Genomic DNA, 19,570 nt, shown 5'->3' with positions numbered 1-19,570 from the left:
TGGTTTCTGAAAGAACTTAATGAAAGCAACTTTTCTGTGCTCATGTCAGGAAGAGAAACAATACTCTTCTCAGAGAGAATCTTTGTGGCTCTCCAGATAACCAGCACTAGAGAAAGAAGAATGAATACATAGTTTAGAGAAAACAATGTTACCCTTTAGAATTCTGAATGTCTCTGCCACACCAGTTAGGCCAAATGAGCAACTCAGTAACGCTTAAAAACATTAAAAAAAAATGGGGCGACTGATCCCTCCATGAAGCCAAAGTTCAATACAAGAACAATACACTGTATTTGCTAAGCAAAACAATTCAATAGTGGAATTAGGGCAGTTGATCTCTTTTTCAAAGTTTAATGGCTGACCAAGTGGGGCTTCTGATCTTACTAAAAGTCTTCCAGTTTGAACTCTGGGCAAAGTCTGTTGAGGTGGTCTTAGGGACAGTTCTTTCATTCAACAGACACACATTTTAGCATCTACTCTTGGCAGGCACTGTGCAAGATGGTGGGATTACGGTTAGGTATAACCTTCAGTTGACTTCTGGGCTACAGCAGTGCTTGCGGTGGAGAAGACAGATGTGGGTGTGTCCAGATTGGGTGGAGGCTGGTGGCATCAGAGGTAAAAGAATTCACCTGAGGCAGAACAAAGGTGATAGAAGTTTATTGAATTTCCAGTTAGCTGGTCAGGAAAGCAAAGGAGAGACTGTCAGGAGGCAGTGTTGGGCTGTAGTTTAGGAGGTGGTGAGGAGGGATGGGAACATGGAATTTTCGTGTTTGGGTACCTGTGCCCGGTTGCAGGTAGCCCATTCCTCAGCTTAGGTCTATGGCTATTTTCAGGTGGGTCGCCTAATGAGTCTGTTTGCATTCAGTCCCCTGGTCACTGTGGGCACCTCTGCCCGACTCAGGTTTCCAAGTGCTTATTATGCCTGTTGCCTAAAAGTGGCCTCTACAACTAATTCTCCTGTGAATCTTAAAAAAAAAAAAAAGTTATTTGGCCTGGAGTATAGAATCCTAACCAAAAAAAAAAAAAAAAAAAAAGACACAAGAGAATTAATCACCCCTTTAGGAATGCCAATCAGGTTCAGGTGCACATTTCACAGCAGTTTTTTTTTTTTTTTTTTAAGCTATCTCAGGTTCATCTCAAGCCGCACAGCTGTTCTGAAAAAAAAAAAAAAAACAAAACAAAAAAACAGAAGGTAGAGTTAGGATTCAACCCTGAGCTTCACACCCTAAGGGCTCCCGGATCTGGAGGGTGTAAAGGATCGACTGTAAAGACCTTTAAGATAATACAGGCCGGGGATCCCTGGGTGGCGCAGCGGTTTGGCGCCTGCTTTTGGCCCAGGGCGCGATCCTGGAGACCCGGGATCGAATCCCACGTCGGGCTCCCGGTGCATGGAGCCTGCTTCTCCCTCTGCCTGTGTCTCTGCCTCTCTCTCTCTGTGTGACTATCATGAATAAATAAATAAAATCTTTAAAAAAAAAAAAAAAAAAAGATAATACAGGCCGGTGATCCTGGAGACCCGGGATCGAGTCCCGCATCGGGCTCCCTGCATGGAGCCTGCTCCTCCCCCTGCCTGTGTCTCTGCCTCTCTCTGTGTCCCATGAATGAATGAATGAATGAATGAATAATAAATCTTAAAAAAAAAAAAATACAGGCCGGGGTCCCTCCAGACTTAAAACTGGATCTCTCGCGATAAGGGAAGGGTGGGGAGTCCCCGCAGAGGGAGCTTTTACAGAACTCCTCCCCTTACTTCGCAGAGCCACGTTCGTAACCGCCCTGCTGCCCGCGCAGGGATTCCCAAGCCGGGTCTCGGGCTTTCCCGCGATGACCTCGCAAGCCCTCCAGGTCTCCAGTTCCCCAGGACGCCGCTCGCAGAGGCCCCGGGGAACGGCGTCCCCCCGCGCACCGGGAGCGGGGGCGTCCGGCCAACGCTGAGCCCCAACGCGCCGGAGCCCACGCGCGCGGACGGGTAACCGCGAAGGGAACCTTTAATCCTTTAATCCGTCGCGGGGCCGACTCCTTGCGTCCGCAGCCGCGGCTGCCGGAGTCGACGAGGCCCACGTCGCCGGGCGCCACCTCCTCCCCGAAGTCCTCCAGGCGACAGTCCTCGGCGACAGGCCCCGGGGGCCTGGGGGGAGGGCGGGAACCGGCGCAGAGCCCCGTGCCCGCGGGCGGGAGGGCGCGCCCAGGATCTTGATCCCGCTCGAGCCTTCCCGGGAGCTCCGCCCCGCCCCGCCGGCCCTCGGGGTTCCAAGGCGTCGCGCCGGAAGTGACCTCACGACGGCGGCGTGGAGACGCGGGGCGCTTCCGGCCGCGGCTGCGGGGGTGGGTGTGGAGGAGCCCGTCGAGCCTCCCGGTGTCGGCGGGTGCGTGGCGGGCCCCGCTGGGCGCGGCGTGCGGAGGCGGCGCTCGGCCGGCGTGGAGGTGGGCGCGAGGGGGCGGCGGGGCGGCGGGCGCTGGCGGGAGGGGGCTTCCGGGGCTGCCGGGCGGCTTTGCTTTTGGCTTCGCGGTTCCAGGCCTCGTAGAGGTGCCTGGAGGCGAGCGCGCGGGCTGGGGGCCGGGTGCGGGGCGCTGCCTCGGGGGGGGGGGGGTGTGTGGTTGGGGGGGCAGGTCGAGGGCCGCAGGAGCGTGAGCGCGGGGGCCCTCGGCTTCGCCCGGGCACGGCCGCGGCAGCTCGCCCACTCTTTGCTCCTTGCCCGGTGTCGCCCTGCACAATGGAGCGCGGTGGCTCGGAGCTGCGCGCGCCGGTGCCACGTCCCTGAGCCGAAGCCCCTGCGGGCGGAGGTGTGTTGGGGGGGTCTCAGGCGCAAGGGCGGCTGAGGACGTGACACCGGCCAGGTTCGCGGCTTCGTGATTCTTTCCAGGTGCAGGCGCTCTTTGTGTGATAACCGAGTGAATTTTTATCAGTAGTAACCGGCTCGTCGAATGGCTTGTGCAAGGCGGGGCACAGCGCTTGGCCAGTCGGTTTTCAATGAATCTCTCCCAATTCCAGACCCGGGAGGGGTCCCCGCAGCCCTCTCCTGCGGTTACGGATGAGGAATCAGTGGTTTTTGTTCTCTCCCCTCTCCACAGACTAAACCGATCGCGGGTCTGCTGCCCTATACAGGTCTTAACTTCCATCAGAATTGTCTCTGAGCAGGTTAGTATTGCACCTGGAAACCTCAGGTGGATTCTAGTTTTTTTTTTTTTTTTTAATTATTTTTTAAAAGATTTTATTTATTCATGAAAGACACATACACAGAGGGGCAGAGACACAGGCAGAGGGAGAAGCAGGCTCCCTGCAAGGAGACTGACGTGGGACTCGATCCCAGGACCCCGGGGTCAGCCCTGAGCCAAAGGCAGACGTTCAACCGCTTAGCGGTTCAACCCAGGCTTGATTGATTGATTGATTGGTGAATGGCAGATTAGATGTACTCAATTCAAAATTCCTGTTTGTTTCTCTGTAGGGAAGGAAGATGGTTACAAGTAATGAACTTTGTGACTACTAAGAATTTTTTTTTTTTTTTTTTTTTTTTTTGATAGGCCTGTGGGACTAGCAAAGTGTGTTTCAAACTTTTTTTGACCCAGGACCAACAGCTGGATACATTATTACATTATGACTTAATGTGCTCCCAGCATGCACAGGGTACACACACACACCCCTCCCAAAGGTTTACCCTTTCTGCATAGGATGCTGGTTTACATTTTCTATTTCATTAAAACAGAAAAAGTTGATTGTAACTCACCAAATTGACTGCTAATGTGTCTGACCGCTAAAGAACTGTAGTGTAAAAAACAAAGGACTGGAAAATGTTTAAAGTGTTTGTGGGGGGAGGATCCCTGGGTGGCTCAGCGGTTTAGCGCCTGCCTTTGGCCCAGGCAGGGCCTGATCTTGGGGTCGCGGAATCGAGTTCTGCCTTGGGCTCTCTGCATGGAGCCTGCTTCTCTCTCTGCTTGTGTCTGCCTCTCTCTCTCTCTGTGTCTATCATGAATAAATAAGTAAAATCTAAAAAAAAAAAAAAAAGTATTTGTGATTCCTGAGGTGCTGTAATTAATGCAAAGTAGAAAATGTGTCATTTTTCCGTTCTTAATAGCCAGAGTAGCAGGGTTGCTAGAGTTATAAATTCTGCCAGAAGAGGACATTCAAATGATATCTCAAAGGAATAGAATGAGAGTGTGTCGAATTTTAGTAAGGCATCAGTTAAAGTCTTTTATGATGACCTGGTGGGTGAGTTAGGGGATTTTGCCAGATTGTGGTGAAATTGGATGGAATCATGGTTTTGAGCACCTATGTCTGGAGGGGTTTGATTTATGGGTACAACTTGCAGTTGGGATTCTGCCGAGTTGAGTCTGTATCCCTTTTCTTTATATACAGTATTTACAGCCTATCTGGAAGGTGTGCTTACCAGATTTGTTGCCTTTATGAAGTGGAGAGAGAATCTGGTTAATCTCAAGATTTGCCTAGTGCAGTTTAATGAAATGTAAGGGTCATATACATGTCAGAAATTTCAGTTGAGTTAAAAAAAAAATACGGGGATCCCTGGGTGGCGCAGCGGTTTGGCGCCTGCCTTTGGCCCAGGGCGCGATCCTGGAGACCTGGGATCGAATCCCACGTCAGGCTCCCTGTGCATGGAGCCTGCTTTCCCCTCTGCCTGTGTCTCTGCCTCCATCTCTCTCTCTCTCTCTCTCTCTCTCTCTCTCTGTGTGTGTGTGACTATCATAAATTAAAAAAAAAATGCAATTATATAAGTTAATGAAGGTAGAGATGTGACTTAGAAGGGGTTCAAGTGGAGTCTCAGTCGTCGGAATCAGTGATGTGGTTAGGCTTTGAGAATTGAGAATCCAGTCTACGGCCATACCACCCTGAACGCGCCCGATCTCGTCTGATCTCGAGAATTGAGAATCCGGTAGCCCGGGTGGCTCAGGGGTTTGGTGCCGCCTTCAGCCCAGGGCGTGATCCTGGAGACCCAGGATCGAGTCCCACGTCGGGCTCCCTGCATGGAGCCTGCTTCTCTCTCTCTGTGTGTCTCTCATGGATAAATAAATTAAAAAAAAAAAAGAATTGAAAATCTAGTACCTGTGGTAGTAGATTGCTTTAGGAGAATGTAGAAGAAAGGAAGGTTGACCCTAACACTGGCTGGCTCCATCCTGGAGTATTAGCTTTATGTTTGGGTACTCTACAGAAGTAAATTAATTTTGGGATAGAATTTAAAAGGAGTTGGATTTGTTAAATTTTCAAAAGTGATTTTTTTTTATTGGCTGTCCAAAGATACAGTGGAGTTGCTTTGGCATGAATGATTCTTTTTCCCTCGTCACTCAGGTCTCAAAATTTTTTGACATGTAAATACTAACTTTAAAAAATAAATGCAAAGTTATCTAAAAACACTTTTTTATTTTTATTTATTTATTTATTTATTAGATTTTTATTTATTTTGATAGTCTCACACACACACAGAGGCAGAGACATAGGCAGAGGGAGAAGCAGGCTCCATGCACCGGGAGCCCGACGTGGGATTCGATCCCGGGTCTCCAGGATCGCACCCTGGGCCAAAGGCAGGCGCTAAACCGCTGCGCCACCCAGGGATCCCCCTAAGTACACTTAAAAAAAATATTTTATTTATTTGAAAGAGTATAAGCAGGAGGAGTTGCAGAAGCAGAGTGAGAAGCAGGCTTCCTACTAAGCAGGGATCCCGATGTGGGGCTGGATCCCAGGACCATGGGATCGTGACCCGAGTTGAAGGCAGACACTTACCTGGCTGAGCCACCCAGGCGCCCCTAAATCACACAATTTTATTTATTTATTTATTTAAGTTGGCTCCATACCCAGTGTGGGGCTGGAACTTAGAGCTTCAAGATCAAGAGCCAGATGCTCTACTGACTGAGCCAGCTAGGTGCCCCCTGATGTTTTTAAAATATATTTTTTTAAAATATAAAAAAAATTGGAGAGAAAGAGAAAGCACACGTGGGGGCTGGGGAGAGGGAGAAGCAGACTCCCCTGCTGAGCAGGGAGCCTGATGTGGGACTTGATCCCCGGACCCTGAGATCATGATTTGAATCAAAGGCAGACACTTAACTGGGCCACTGAAGTGCCCCTAGCTTTTTTTTTATATTAAAACAACCCTTTAGGGTATGTATAAATGGTGTATTATGTTACTTGAATTTAGGATGTTAAACCAATCTTGTATTTTGGAATGAGGGCCCCCCCCCCCTTAGTAATGGTGTGTATATTAATCCATGTTGCTGAATTTAGTTTGCTAATACTTTGTTAAGGATTTTCGTGTCTGTTCATGAGGGATACTGAAGTTTTCTTATGATGTCTTTGACTTTAGTAACAGCAATAATACCCTCATAAAATGAGCTGGAAATGCTGCTTTCTCTGTTTTCTGAGTTTGTATAGCATTTTTTATTTCTCTTATGTTTGATAGAATTTACCAGTGAAGTCTTCTGGGCTTAGGCTTTTTTTTTGTGGGAATATTTTATTTTATTTTATTTTATTTTATTTTATTTTATTTTATTTTATTTTATTTATTTTATTTATTTTATTTATTTTATTTTATTTTATTTTATTTTATTTTATTTTATTTTATTTTATTTTATTTTATTTTATTTTATTTTAAATATTTTATTTATTCATGAGAGACAGAGAGAGAGAGGCAGAGACACAGGCAGAGGGAGAAGCAGGCTCCATGCAAGGAGCCTGATGTGGGACTCGATCCTGGATTTCCAGGATCACACCCCAGGCTGCAGGCAGCGCTAAACCGCTGCGCCACCGCTGCTGCCCTGTGGGAATATTTTAAATTACTAATTCAGTTTCTTAATTTAAGATTCATTTATTTGAGAGAGCATGCAGGTATAGGGAGAGGGGCAAAGCGAGAGGGAAGGAGAATCTCAAACGGACTCCTCGCAGGGCATAGAGTCAGAATGGGCCCTGAGCTTGAGATCATGACTTGAGCCGAAATCAAGAGCTAGAAGCTTAAACGAAGAGCCACCTAGGTGCCCCACTGTTTTTTTTAAGTTTGTTTATTTATAATCTCTACACCCAGCATAGGGCTTGAGCTGAGGACCTCAAGATCAAGAGAGTCACATGCTCTATTCACTGAGCCATCCAGGCACCCCTCGAATTCAGTTTTCTTTTTCTTTTTTTTTTTTTTTTGATTGATTGATTTATTTATGATAGAGAGAGAGAAGCAGAGACACAGGCAGAGGGAGAAGCAGGCTCCATCCTGGGAGCCCGACGTGGGACTCGATCCCGGGTCTCCAGGATCGCACCCTGGGCCAAAGGCAGGCGCTAAACCTCTGCGCCACCCAGGGATCCCCGAATTCAGTTTTCTTTACTTGATATAGGACTATCCAGATTTTCTATTTTTCAGTCATTTTTTGGTAATTTGTATTATTCTGGGGGATTTGTCTATTTCATACTTTTTCTTTTAAGACTTATCTATTTATTTTAGAGAACAAGAGTGCACGAGTGGGAGGGGGAGGGAGAGGGAGAGAGAATTTCAGGTGAACTTCACGCTGTGCTCGAGGCTGGTTCTCAGGACACCAGCCAAAATCAAGGTTGGTTCTCAGGACCCCAGCCAAAATCAAGAATCCAAGGCTCACCTGACTGAGCCACTGAGGCACCCTAAGTGGGGTTGTGTTCGAATAAAACTTGATTGGTAGTGGGCCCTATTTGGCCCATGGGCTATAGTTTTCAGACTCCTGTCCTAGAGTAACGCATATTAGGATTGAAAGTCTTTGATTGATAATCCAGTTATGTGGGCTGATCAGGTTTATGAAAGTGTGGAAATTGATTCCCTTGCTTGCATATTTTTGCATAACGCTAAAGATATGTGTTTCAGTTTGAAAATTGGGACTTCATTTCCAAGATAGAATTTGTAGCTTTTGTAGTTGCATTTTTGTAGTTTTGTTTGGGTGAGAATCAAAGTGGCTGTCCCATAATGATTTTCTAGGGTTATAACTCAAGTTCCCTATCTGGTCAATATTTCTTTTTTTTTTTTTTTTTAAGATTTTATTTATGAGAGAATTTCTTTTTTTTTTTTTTTTAAAGATTTTATTTATGAGAGAGAGAGAGAGAGAGAGAGAGAGATACAGGCAGAGGGAGAAGCAGGCTTCGTGCCGGGAGCCTGACCTGGGACTCGATCCCGGGACTCCACAATCAGGCCCTGGGCTGAAGGCGGTGCTAAATCGCTGAACCACTGGGCTGGGCTGCCCATCTATCTGGTCAATATTTTTGCTAAAAGGAGACATTTGAAATAAAATTAACTAATGATAAAAACTATATTGATTATCTCAATCTTCACAGTGGTTCTGTGAGGTGGTGGTATGATTGGTGTTAATTACCATTTTATAGTTGAGACAATTGAGACTCAAATTAGGATAATTTGCCCAGGTCATGGTAACGGAAATGGTGAAGTCCAGAAGTGAATGTGAGCCTATGATGCCTGACCTCAGAGATCTGTGCCCTTTTCACTATGCTGATTTTTATGGAAGATCTAGAATTAGTACTTGGATTGTACTAGATTTTTTTTTGGTACTAGATTTTTTTTTTTTAATGATTTCCACCAATCTCAAAATTTTGATTAAGCAGGTTTCTAGGTAAATGTGTGGAAAAATATCTGTTTTTTTCAGAAGCCTGTAACTAATCACTTACTCCTCTTCAGCTGTTGATTGTCCTTAGTGGACCAGAGTTTTTCCTTGGATCTGAATGATGTCTTTCTGATGGGGCAGATGAAATGGTAGTTGATTAGTCTGTAATCGGCAAGTTGTTCTTTTGTGGTTTATGAATTATTTTGGCAACTGCCTCAGTTGCACTATGGGTGGAAGATCATTTAGGGATACCTGACTTTGTTATCTGAAGACTTCTTATAAGGGAAATACAGAAAAGTCTCATCCTTAACAAGGAAAAAGTGATAGTTTAGCATTTGAGCAAAATAGTCCATAAATACTCTAGGGCTTCCGTGTAATATGGTCAGCATAAATGGGTACATTTGCCCCCACAAATACAAAAATGTTTAATTCTTGGGACTCCTGGGTGGCTCAGCAGTTTAGCCCCGGGAATGATCCCGGAGTCCTGGGATGGAGTTCCGCATCGGGCTCCCTGCATGGAACCTGCTTCTCTTTCTCTCTCTCTCTGCCTATGTCTCTGCCTCTCTTTCTCTGTCTCTCATGAATAAATAAGTAAAATCTTTTAAAAAAAGGTTTAATTCTTTATTTATAATAGTTCCCCCACCAAAGTGGAAATAACCCAATTGTTTATCAGCAGTAGGATGGGTGAATACTTTGAGGCATATAGAATACTATGTAGCCAGAGAAAGAATGAACTAACTATTGCTGCTTGTAACAACAAGGATGAATCTCACAGGTATAATATTGAGCAAAAGAACTTAAACCTTGGTTCTTTATGGAGAACCTTTATGATTCCATTTACATGAAGTTCAAAAACAGACTAATCTTTTGTGTTAGATGTCAGAATAGGGATCCCTGGGTGGCGCAGCGGTTTGGCGCCTGCCTTTGGCCCAGGGCGCGATCCCGGAGACCCGGGATCGAATCCCACATTGGGCTCCCGGTGCATGGAGCCTGCTTCTCCCTCTGCCTGTGTCTCTGTGCCTCTCTCTCTCTGTGACTATCATAAATAAATTAAAAAAAAAAAAATTAGATGTCAGAATAATGGCTGCTCTTGTGGGGACACAGTGGAATCTTTTCTGATGTTTGAAGTATTCGATGTCTTAAATGGAGGTTATATTGGTGAATTAGTATGCAAAAATTGATTCAGCTGTACACTTAGAATATGTAGACTTACTATATATATTATACCTTGATAGAAAAGAAGTAAGTACACAAAGAAGAGTAGAAAGCCCTTCCCACACAGACTAAACACTGCTTTTATTTTATTTTTAAAAGATTATATTTATCTATTCATGAGAGACACACACACACACAGAGGCAGAGACAGAGAAGCAGGCTCCATGCAGGGGGCCTGATGTGGGACTTGATCCTGGGACTCCAGGATCATGCCTTGGGTAGAAGGCAGACACTAAACCACTGAGCCACCGAGGCGTCCTGAATAGTTACTTTTTAAAAAGCTTCTATTAATGTAGAAGTGGCAGTCCACATTTTGAAACTATTAAAAATTGGGATGCCTGGCTTAGGGATTGAGAGTCTGCCTTTGAATAAGAGTGTGATCCTGGGGTCTGGGATCAAGTCCCACATCAGTCTCCTGCAGGGGGCCTGTTTCTCTCTCTGCCTGTGTCTCTGCCTCTCTCTCTCTCTCTGTCTCTCTCTCTCATGAATAAATAAATAAAATCTTTAAGAAGGAAGGAAAGAAAGAAACTATTAAAAATTCTCAGTTATTAACAATATAAACTTGAATGTATGATATCAGTGTCTATTTAAAATTATAGTTGACAGGGATGCCGGGGTGGCTCAGTGGTTAAGCATCTGCCTTCAGCTCAGGGCGTGATCCTGGGGTCCCGGGATCGAGTCCCATGTCGGGCTCCCTGCATGGAGCCTGCTTCTCCCTCTGCCTGTGTCTCTGCCTCTCTCTCTCTCTCTCTCTGTGTGTGTCTCATGAATAAATAAATAAAATCTTAAAAAAAGAAAAAGACCAGCTGGGATTTTTATCAATATTTGTGTTTGATCTGTAGATCAATTTGGAGAGAATTGACAATGAGCCCTTTGCCTTACAAAGGTGGTGCATCTTTCCATTTATTTAGGTCATCTTAATTTTTCTCAGGGGTCTCGTATTGTTTTCATTATAGAAATTCTGCACGTGTTTCATTAGATTTAGTCCTAAGTACCTTATGTTTTTTAATACTATCATAAATAGTATTTAAAAATTTCATTTTTTTGTTGCTATTGTAAAGAATACAGTTTATTTTAATTCAGCATGTATCCTGTGACCTTGCTAAATTCTAATAGCAATTTTTTATTTGGTACATTTCTTAGGGTTTTCTACATACAGTCAATTGTATGGCTATAAATAAAGACCTTTTTGGAGAGGTGCCTGGGTGGCTCAATTAAGTGTCTACCTTTAGCTCAGGTCATGATCCTGGGGTCCTGGGATTGAGCCCCACCTGGGGCTCCCTGCTCAGTGGATAGCCTTCTTCTCCCTCTCCCTCTGCTTCTCTCCCAGCTTATGTGTGCAGTCTCTTTCTCTTTCAAATAAATAAAATCTTAATTTTTTTTTTTTTATGAGGTGCCTTGTTGGCTCAGTCAGTTAAGCGTCTGCCTTTGGCTTGGGTCATGGTCCCAGAGTCCTGGGATTGAGTCCCACACTGGGCTCTCTGCTCAGTGGGAAGCCTGCTTCTCTCTCTCTCCCTTCTATCTGCTGGTCTGTTCATTTGTACACTCTCTGTCAAATAAAATCTTAAAAACAAAAGTCATTTATGTAGTTCTTTTCAATATTTGTGCTTCTTTCTTTTTTGTTTTTAGATTTTATTTATTTACTCATGAGAGATACTCTAGAGAGAGGCAGAGACATAGGCAAAGGGAGAGGGAGAAGCAGGCTATCCACTGAGCAGGGAGCCCAGATGTAGGACTTGATTTCTGAACTCTAGGGTCACACCCTGAGCGGAAAGCAGAGCTCAACCGCTGAGCCATCCACGTGTCCCTATTGTGTTTATTTCTTGTTTTATTGCAGAGTGGGATGTACAGTGTAATGTTGCTTAGAAGTAGTGAAAGTGAACATCCTTGCCTTGTCCTTAGTCTTGGGTAAAGGATTCATTATTTCAGCATTAATATGGTGTTATCTGTAATTGTTTTGTAGATACCACCACTACCCTTCTTGATATCATGAATAGGTGTTCAGTTTTGTTGGATTATCTTTATGCATTTATCTAAGATTTTATTTTTAAGTAATCTATATCCGATGTGGGGCTTGACCTTAGCCCCAATATTGAGAGTCGCATGCTTTACTGACTAAGCCAGCCGGGCGCCCCTATCTTTCTATATTTATTGATATCGTACATGATTTCCTCATTTATTTTGTTAATGCTGTAGAAGACATTGATTTTTTTTCTTTTTTTGATTTTTTTTCAATTAAACTTTTTATTTGAGATAATTGTAGATTTGTATGCACTTCTAAGGAATAATACAGAAAGATTTCATATACTTTTCCCAGTTTTTCTCATTGATAACATCTTCAAAAATTATAGTACCGTGTCACTACCAATCAAAGAACGGAATATTCCCATTACTACAAGGATCCTCCATATTGTCCTTTTTTTTTTTTTTGAAAGATTTTATTTATTCATGAGAGACAGAGACAGAGAGAGACAGAGAGGCAGAGACATAGAGGGAGAAGCAAGCTTCATGGAGGAAGCCTTACACAGGACTCCATCCTGGGACTGCAGGATCATGCCCTGAGCCAAAGGCAGAGGCTCAAGTGCTGAGCCACCCAGACATCCCCTTAATGTCCTTTTATTTTTATTTTTTTTAAAGATTTATTTATTCATGATAGACACAGAAAGAGGCAGAGATACAGGAGGAAGGAGAAGCAGGCTCTATGCCGGGAGCCCGACGCGGTACCTGATCCCGGGACTCCAGGATCGCGCCCTCGGCCAAAGGCAGGCGCAAAACCACTGAGCCACCCAGGGATCCCCTTATTGTCCTTTTATAGCCATTCTCATTTTCCTCCTGCCTCCATCCCTTCCTAAACCCTGGAACCACTCATCTCCATGTCTTTAGTCATTTCTTTCTTTTCAAGATTTTATTTATTTATTTATTCATGACAGACACACACAGAGAGAGCCAGAGACACACAGGTAGAGGGAGAAGTAGGCTCCCTGCAGGGAGCCTGACGTGGGACTCAATCCCAGATCTCCAGGATCACACCTTGGGCTGAAGGCGGTGCTAAACCGCCAGGGCCACTGGGGCTGCCCTCTTTAGTCATTTCAGGAATGTTAACACAAATTGAATTATACAGAATGTACAGAATGTAATTTTTGGGAGTTGACTTTTTCACTTTTTCTCTGTGGTATGGATATACCACAGTTTAAGCATTCATCCATGGAAGGTCATGTGGGTTTTCTAGTTTGGGGCTATTAGTGTAAACTTAAGTCTTCATTTCCCTCGGATAAATGACCAGTGGTGCAGTTGCTGGGTCATGTAGCAGTTGCATGTTTATTTTTTTTATCGATTGCCAATTAAAAAAAAATTTAAAAAAATTTATTCATGAGAGAGGGAGAAGCAAGCTCCATGCAGGGAGCCTGACACGGTTCTCGATCCTGGGTTGAAGGTGGTGCTGAACAGCTGAGCCACTGGGGGCCCCAGTACATGAATCTTTAAGAAAAAAAAAATACTACACATTCTGTCACATCCTTAATTGAAGTAATAAAGTATGAAAAATAAAACTTGAGGGCGCCTGGGTGCCTCTCTTTGGCTCAGGTCGAGTGCTCAGGGTCTTAGGCTCAAGCCCTGGAGCAGGCTCCCTGCTCACTGGGAGTCTCCTTGTGCCTCTCCCTCTCCCTCTGCCCTCCTCCCAGTTGTAAGGTCTTAGATCTTTAAAAAAAAAAAAAAAAAAAGTTTATTTATTAGAGAATCTGCATGCACACAGGATGGAGGTGGGAGAGGGAGAGAAAGAACCCCAAGCAGACTCCCCACTGGGTGCAGAGCCCTGTCTCACAACCCCAGATTCTGTCCCACGACCCTGAGATCGTGAGCTGAGCTGAAATCAGACGTTGGATGCTTAATGGACTGAACTGCCCAGACGCCCCCAGAACGTGCATTATTAAGCAACACCTGGTTCAGAGCCTGACCTAGTTTCTGCTGAATTTAATGAAAGGTTTGTCTGTTTCTCAAGCTGTGTGTGGCTCCTTCTCTCGACAGTGGCCTTACATCAGAATCATGGCTACGGATTGGCTGGGCAGTATTGTGTCCATCAACTGTGGAGATAGCTTGGGAGTCTATCAGGGACGAGTGTCCGCGGTGGACCAGGTCAGCCAGACCATTTCTCTCACCCGGCCTTTCCACAATGGAGTGAAGTGCCTCGTGCCGGAAGTCACCTTCAGGTGAGTGTCTTCGCTGAGTTTTTCAGATCTAGTCTGGTGGTCTGTGGAGCTTGAGCCTAGGTCCAGTTGCCAGTATTCTCTTGCAGAGGACTGCATCTGAGTAGTCTTGTCAGGGGTGAGGTTTTATAGTCTTAACTCTTACAGGCTAGCGGCTGTTTTCAGCGTAGACTTTATGTCGTCATTAACTTTTAGCTAATAGATCAGGGTTTGTGAAACCTTTTCCTAATCTCTGTCAAACACTCAATATTCTTAATTAAAACAGTCAAATTCAGAATCATCTATTTTCTTAGGCTTTTATTATTTGTGTTTTATTGATCTCTCCCCCACCACCACATAAATGTATCTCTCTTTGTAGATTTGTATTATAATTTATCTCTGGAAGCACACTGTCGCCAGTAGCTGACGTCTGTAGTTACAGGAATGTAGTTTTCTTAGTTTTTGAGGATCTCAAGTTCAGTGGCCTTCACATCTCTATTTTCACCAGTTTTTCATAAAAATCTCCCTTTCTTAGGTTAAAACAAGAACAGTGGCAACAAACAACTGTCAGATAAGCGCTTCCTTGACTTTCGGAACAATACCTTCATTTAATCTTTTCTGTAGGAGTATCCATTCTTAATTTCTTTCCCCTTCTGAAGTCTCAATAGAAGACATACCCTTTGTGTTCAGGGCTACCCTTATCCCATATGCTTTATATACTCTCCTTTTTGGTCTCCTTTTTTTTTTTTTTAATTTTTTAAAAAAATTTTTATTTATTTATGATCGTCACACACAGAGAGAGAGAGAGAGAGAGAGAGTCAGAGACATAGGCAGAGGGAGAAGCAGGCTCCATGCACCGGGAACCTGACGTGGGATTCGATCTTGGGTCTCCAGGATCGTGCCCTGGGCCAAAGGCAGGCGCCAAACCGCTGCGCCACCCAGGGATCCCTTTGGTCTCCTTTCATACCGTTCTCAGTCTCTTGTGTCTTCATTTTCAACCTTCATACCTGTTTTCCTCTTTGCATTTTTGTGACGCCCTCCCCAGCCTTCCCCCACAGTTCACACACTCCTGCACACCCATACCCACCAACATACCCACCACGCCTTGTGTGAGCCATCAGCTGTTGCCCTGTCATTTCCCTTCTCTTTATATATACCACAGTTCTTTCCAGAGCAAAATAGTCTGCTTTCATTCCCTTTGTGGCCTCATTCTCTAGTCTTTCCTTACCCCACTTTTCAAACTTCACCATCTTGTTGAACTCACTCTTGCCAAAGTTATAAATGACCTAATAGCCAAATCGAGTTGCAGTATCTTAATTTGAACCTTAATCTAGATGCTCCCTAACTATTGAAGTTCCCTCTTTTAGTTTCTCTGTTGCCTCTTTGGGTTTTCTTTTCATGTATTCCTCCGTTCCTTTACATCCACCTGACATGAGGCTCAATCTCAGGACTCTGGGCTCATGACTTGAGCCAAAGTCAGAGAAACTTAACTGACCAAGCCACTCAGGCTCCCAACAATAGGTCTCTTTAAAGGGCAGTGTTGGTGCCTGAGCCTTGTCCTTAAGTGCTCTACCACCTTTCCTCATTTTTGCCTCTATTTCAATGAAATGAAGCCCTGCCATTAAGAGGTACAGACTTCCAGTTATAAAATAAGTAAGACATAAGGATGTAAAGGACAACATAGGGAATATGGTCATTAATATAAAATAACTTTCAGGGTGCTTGAGTGGCTCAGTCAGTTAAGCATGGCTTTTAGCTCAGGTCATGATCCGAGGGGGTCCTGAGATTGAGCCCTGTATTGGGCTCCCTGCTCTGAGGGTGGGGACTGCTTCTCCCTCTCCCTCTGCCTACAGCTCCCCGTTTATGCTGTCTTTTTCTGTCAAATAAATACAATCTTTAAAAATATATATATAAAATAACTTTCTATGGTGACAGATATCACTAAACTTTTTGTGGTGATCATTTCGTGGTATATATAAATATCAGATCACTATGTTGTACACCTGGAATTAATATAATACTGTATGTCAACTATACTTCAATTAGGGGGAAAAATTACAGCTCTGCAAAAGTGTAACTGGTTGCTATTGATCCCAATTTCATCATTTTTATCACTCTCGTGCTTTGTCTTTTTTACATTGCTTGTGTTATTTTTTAACGTGATGAGATATCCATAACATATAGTTTATGTTTTGACCATTTTTCAGTATACAAATCAGTGGCATTAAGTATGTTCACGTATTGTGCACCTGTCACCACTATCCACCTCTAGAACTTTTCCATCCTCCCACACTGAAACTTCATACCCCATTAATACTAACTCTCCAATCTCTTCTTCCTCTAGCCCTAAAAACCACTTTTTTACTTTCTTTCTCTGAATTTGACTGTTTTAGGTATGTGAGATCATTTAATAATTGTCCTTTTGTGATGGTGTATTTTACTTAGCATAATGTCTTCAAGGTTCATCCATGTTATAGCATGTGTTAGAATTTCTCTCCTTTTAAAGGCTGAGTAAGTAAGTACTTCGCTGTATGTGCTGTGTTTTGTTTATCCATTCATCTTACAGGGGGCACTTGGGTTTGCACCTTTTGGCTATTATGGAGAATGCTGCTATGAATATTGGTGTGACACTTACATAGGCAAGTTTTGAGACTTGGACTCTTGTGTATTTCAGGGCAGGTGACATTACGGAATTAAAAATTCTGGAGATACCAGGTCCTGGAGAAAACCAGCATTTTGGAGACCTTCATCAGACAGAATTAGGCCCATCTGGTGTTGGGTACCAAGTGGGTATCAGCCAGAATGGCATGGGCAAGCTGGTGAAGAAGCCATCCTCTTCCAGCAGTGCTCCTCAGAATATCCCTAAGAGGACAGATGTGAAGAGTCAGGATGTTGCCATTTCCCCACAGCAGCAACAGTGCTCAAAGAGCTATGTGGACAGGCACACGGAATCCTTGAGTCAATCCAAAAGTTTCCGCCGTCGGCACAACTCTTGTAAGTTGGATCAAGTTGAGATTTCTTCTTAACCTTGTGTTTCAGGGCTATAAGCTCTTATCCACTGCCATTCTTTAAACAAATTCTTTATTACTCCAGTAAAAATGGATGCTGGCAGAGCTTCACAAAAATACAGCATGGTTGTCTTACTGCAGGGCTTGTCTCTCAGGATATTAAGGGAAAGAAAATAAGCTGTTAGAGACACCAGCTCCCTGCCCTCTCCTTCCACTTAACTTCCTTCAAGAAAAGTCAGTGACCTGCCTCAAGTTCATATAGATGAAAGCCATTATTGTCTTTAATCTGGTGACTGATGGAGGTAGTGGTGTGTGAGTTGAGTCTGCACTTGGCCATTGCTGGGGATTCTTGAATAACTTGTGATTTGACTCCCATCCTCAAGAAAAGAGGAGAAGGGACTCGCCTGCACATCTCTGTGATCAGTTTCTGACAGACTACAATTTTAAATTTACTGTATTCACTGTCCTTACTGACACATCAAGGAGAAAATGTATGAGTGTATTGATTGCCCAGTTTTGTTTGACACAAATTTTTGGATGCCATTTACTCACTATGGAACTAATTAGAATTAATTCACTAGAATTTGGTATGCTCTTTAACATATTCACTAAAATAATGGTATAAGAGTGAATTATAACAGATTCACTAGATTCACCAGTACCCTAGGATCATGACCTGAGCCGAAGGCAGATGCTCAACCATTGAGCCACTCAGGCGGTGCCTCCCCTCCTTTTTTAAAGATTTTATTTATTCATGAGAGAGACACAGAGAGAGGCAGAGACATAGGTAGAGGGAGAGACAACTTTCATTAGTAATTATTTCCTACATATTTTTTCTTTCTGTTGTTAATGTCTTACATTACTAAGGTAAATTTGTTACAATTACATTATTATTAATTAAAGTCTATTTCATTCTGATAACCTTAGTTTTTATCTACTGTTCCCATTGTAGGCTCCTGTCCAGCACAACACCTTATACTTAGTAATCATGTCTCCTCTTGTCCCTGGTGGTTTCTCAGACTCTTATTGGTTTTGGTGACCTAGACTATTTTGATGTACTGGTCAGGTATTTTGTAGAATATCCCTCAATTGGTATTTGATGTTTTTCTCATGATTAGATTGGGGTTATGTATTTGGGGGAAGATGACCACGGCGATATTATTTTCATCATGTCATATCAAGGTTATGTTATATCAACATGGTTTATGACATAATATTGACCTTGATAACCGGGCTGAGGGAGTGTGTAGGTCACATTTCTCTTGTAGAGTTCTCCCCACCCCCTTCTATATTAGGAGGAAGTGGACTGTGTGCAATCCACATTTAAAGAGTGGAAAGTTATGCAGGTATCTGCATAAATTGTTTGGAATTCTTCTAAACCAGAGATTTGTCTCTTCTCTCCTATTTACTTATTTATTTTTTATCAGTATGGACTTGTAGGTATTTATCTTCTACTTTGGGTTATAATTCATCACTGCTTTATTTCAGTGCTCAAATTGTTACTGCTTTGGCCACTGGGAGTTGTTTTGGTTAGCTCCTGTGTTCCTTTGACATTCCCTCATTATTGTGGGTGGGTTTTTCCCTAGTACTTCTTTACTTTCTGGCACTACAAAGATGCTCCACGTTTATCTTCTGTGTTTCCTACTCTAACCCTAGAATCAGCCGTATCTCCAAGGAGCCTTGTTTCTTTTATTAGAGAATAGTATTGCAAGCCACTGTCTGGGTGCAAGGTGTGCTCATTTTTACTGGGTGTTGCCTTTTCGGCTGACAGAGCAGGGAAATAGGTATATGTATGCTCACAGTGTATGTACATGTATCTATTACTATTTTCCTGTGTAACTTTCATTAAGCTAAATGTGAGTTCATACTGATGATGTCTCTAACTGGAATCCATTACTACATTGTATCATTCTAGCTGCTTCCTTGTTTTATTTGTAACTTCTCACTTCAACAGCGAGAACCTGTCTCCTACCATCTGCCATTGGCTTAAATGATTCAGTTCTAGTATGCAGGTATAGCACTATCAGAATTACCAACCTTAAAAAAAAAAAAAAAAAAAAAAAAGAATTACCAACCTAGACCCTCAACCCCCTTCATTGACTTTTCTTTTTTTTATTTTTTTTTTAATTTTATTTATTCATGAGAGACACACACACACAGGCAGAGGGAGAAGCAGGCTCCATTCCATGCAGGGAACCTGACGTGGGACTCCATCCCGGGTCTCCAGGACCACACCCGGGACTGAAGGTGGCGCTAAGCCACTGAGCCACCCGGTTGTAACAGATTGTTTTGTTGCATTCTGCCGTCCATCCTGGGATCCTCCACCTCAGTCATCTTTTTTTTTTTTCTCTTTTAAAATTTTGCGTACATTAAGGCATATTCTTTGTGCTCTAAAGTTTTGTGGGTTCTAACAAATACAGTGTGTTGTTTCTATCATTATAGTATTGTACAGATTACATTTCACCATTTCCCCTTTTTCCTCTGTGACCTCTCCCCCACCTCAGCAACTACGGATCTTTTCACCATCTCTGTAGTTTTGCCCTTTCCAGAGTATCACATAATTAAAATCATGTAGTATGTAGCCTTTCAAGACAGGCTTCTTTC

General features: G+C 43.5%; 1 protein-coding gene and 1 long non-coding RNA gene across 8 annotated transcripts in view; one reads left to right on the top strand and one right to left on the bottom strand.

The window, feature by feature from the left end:
- Positions 1 to 638: 638 nt before the first annotated feature.
- Positions 639 to 1,974, bottom strand: LOC140623298 (uncharacterized). 3 transcript variants are annotated; one of them, XR_012022955.1, is made up of 3 exons: positions 1,745 to 1,973; positions 1,052 to 1,151; positions 639 to 962 (listed from the first exon to the last, which is right to left on the bottom strand). It is a non-coding gene; the product is annotated as an uncharacterized lncRNA (long non-coding RNA). The 3 variants fall into 3 exon arrangements; XR_012022956.1 differs by having other exon boundaries at positions 639 to 1,151; positions 1,270 to 1,974; XR_012022954.1 differs by having other exon boundaries at positions 639 to 1,151; positions 1,745 to 1,974.
- EDC3 (enhancer of mRNA decapping 3) overlaps positions 1,753 to 19,570 on the top strand; it is a 51,001-nt gene continuing 33,183 nt past the window's right edge. For 2 of the 5 annotated variants that reach the window (XM_072809651.1, XM_072809648.1), the window contains exons 1-4: positions 2,269 to 2,418; positions 3,067 to 3,133; positions 13,801 to 13,982; positions 16,633 to 16,952. In XM_072809651.1, coding sequence (XP_072665752.1) covers positions 13,819 to 13,982; positions 16,633 to 16,952 — 484 coding nt within the window. In that variant the 5' untranslated portion in view covers positions 2,269 to 2,418; positions 3,067 to 3,133; positions 13,801 to 13,818. Of the gene's footprint in view, positions 1,964 to 2,268; positions 2,419 to 3,066; positions 3,134 to 13,800; positions 13,983 to 16,632; positions 16,953 to 19,570 lie in introns of those variants that run through there. The other 3 variants (XM_072809652.1, XM_072809649.1, XM_072809650.1) reach the window with 3 other exon arrangements.

The sequence above is a fragment of the Canis lupus genome, chromosome 32 (assembly GCF_048164855.1).
Source record: "Canis lupus baileyi chromosome 32, mCanLup2.hap1, whole genome shotgun sequence".
Taxonomy (NCBI): Eukaryota; Metazoa; Chordata; class Mammalia; order Carnivora; family Canidae; genus Canis; species Canis lupus.
Note: the sequence above shows the minus strand (reverse complement) of the source record. Positions and strands in the feature narration are given on the sequence as shown.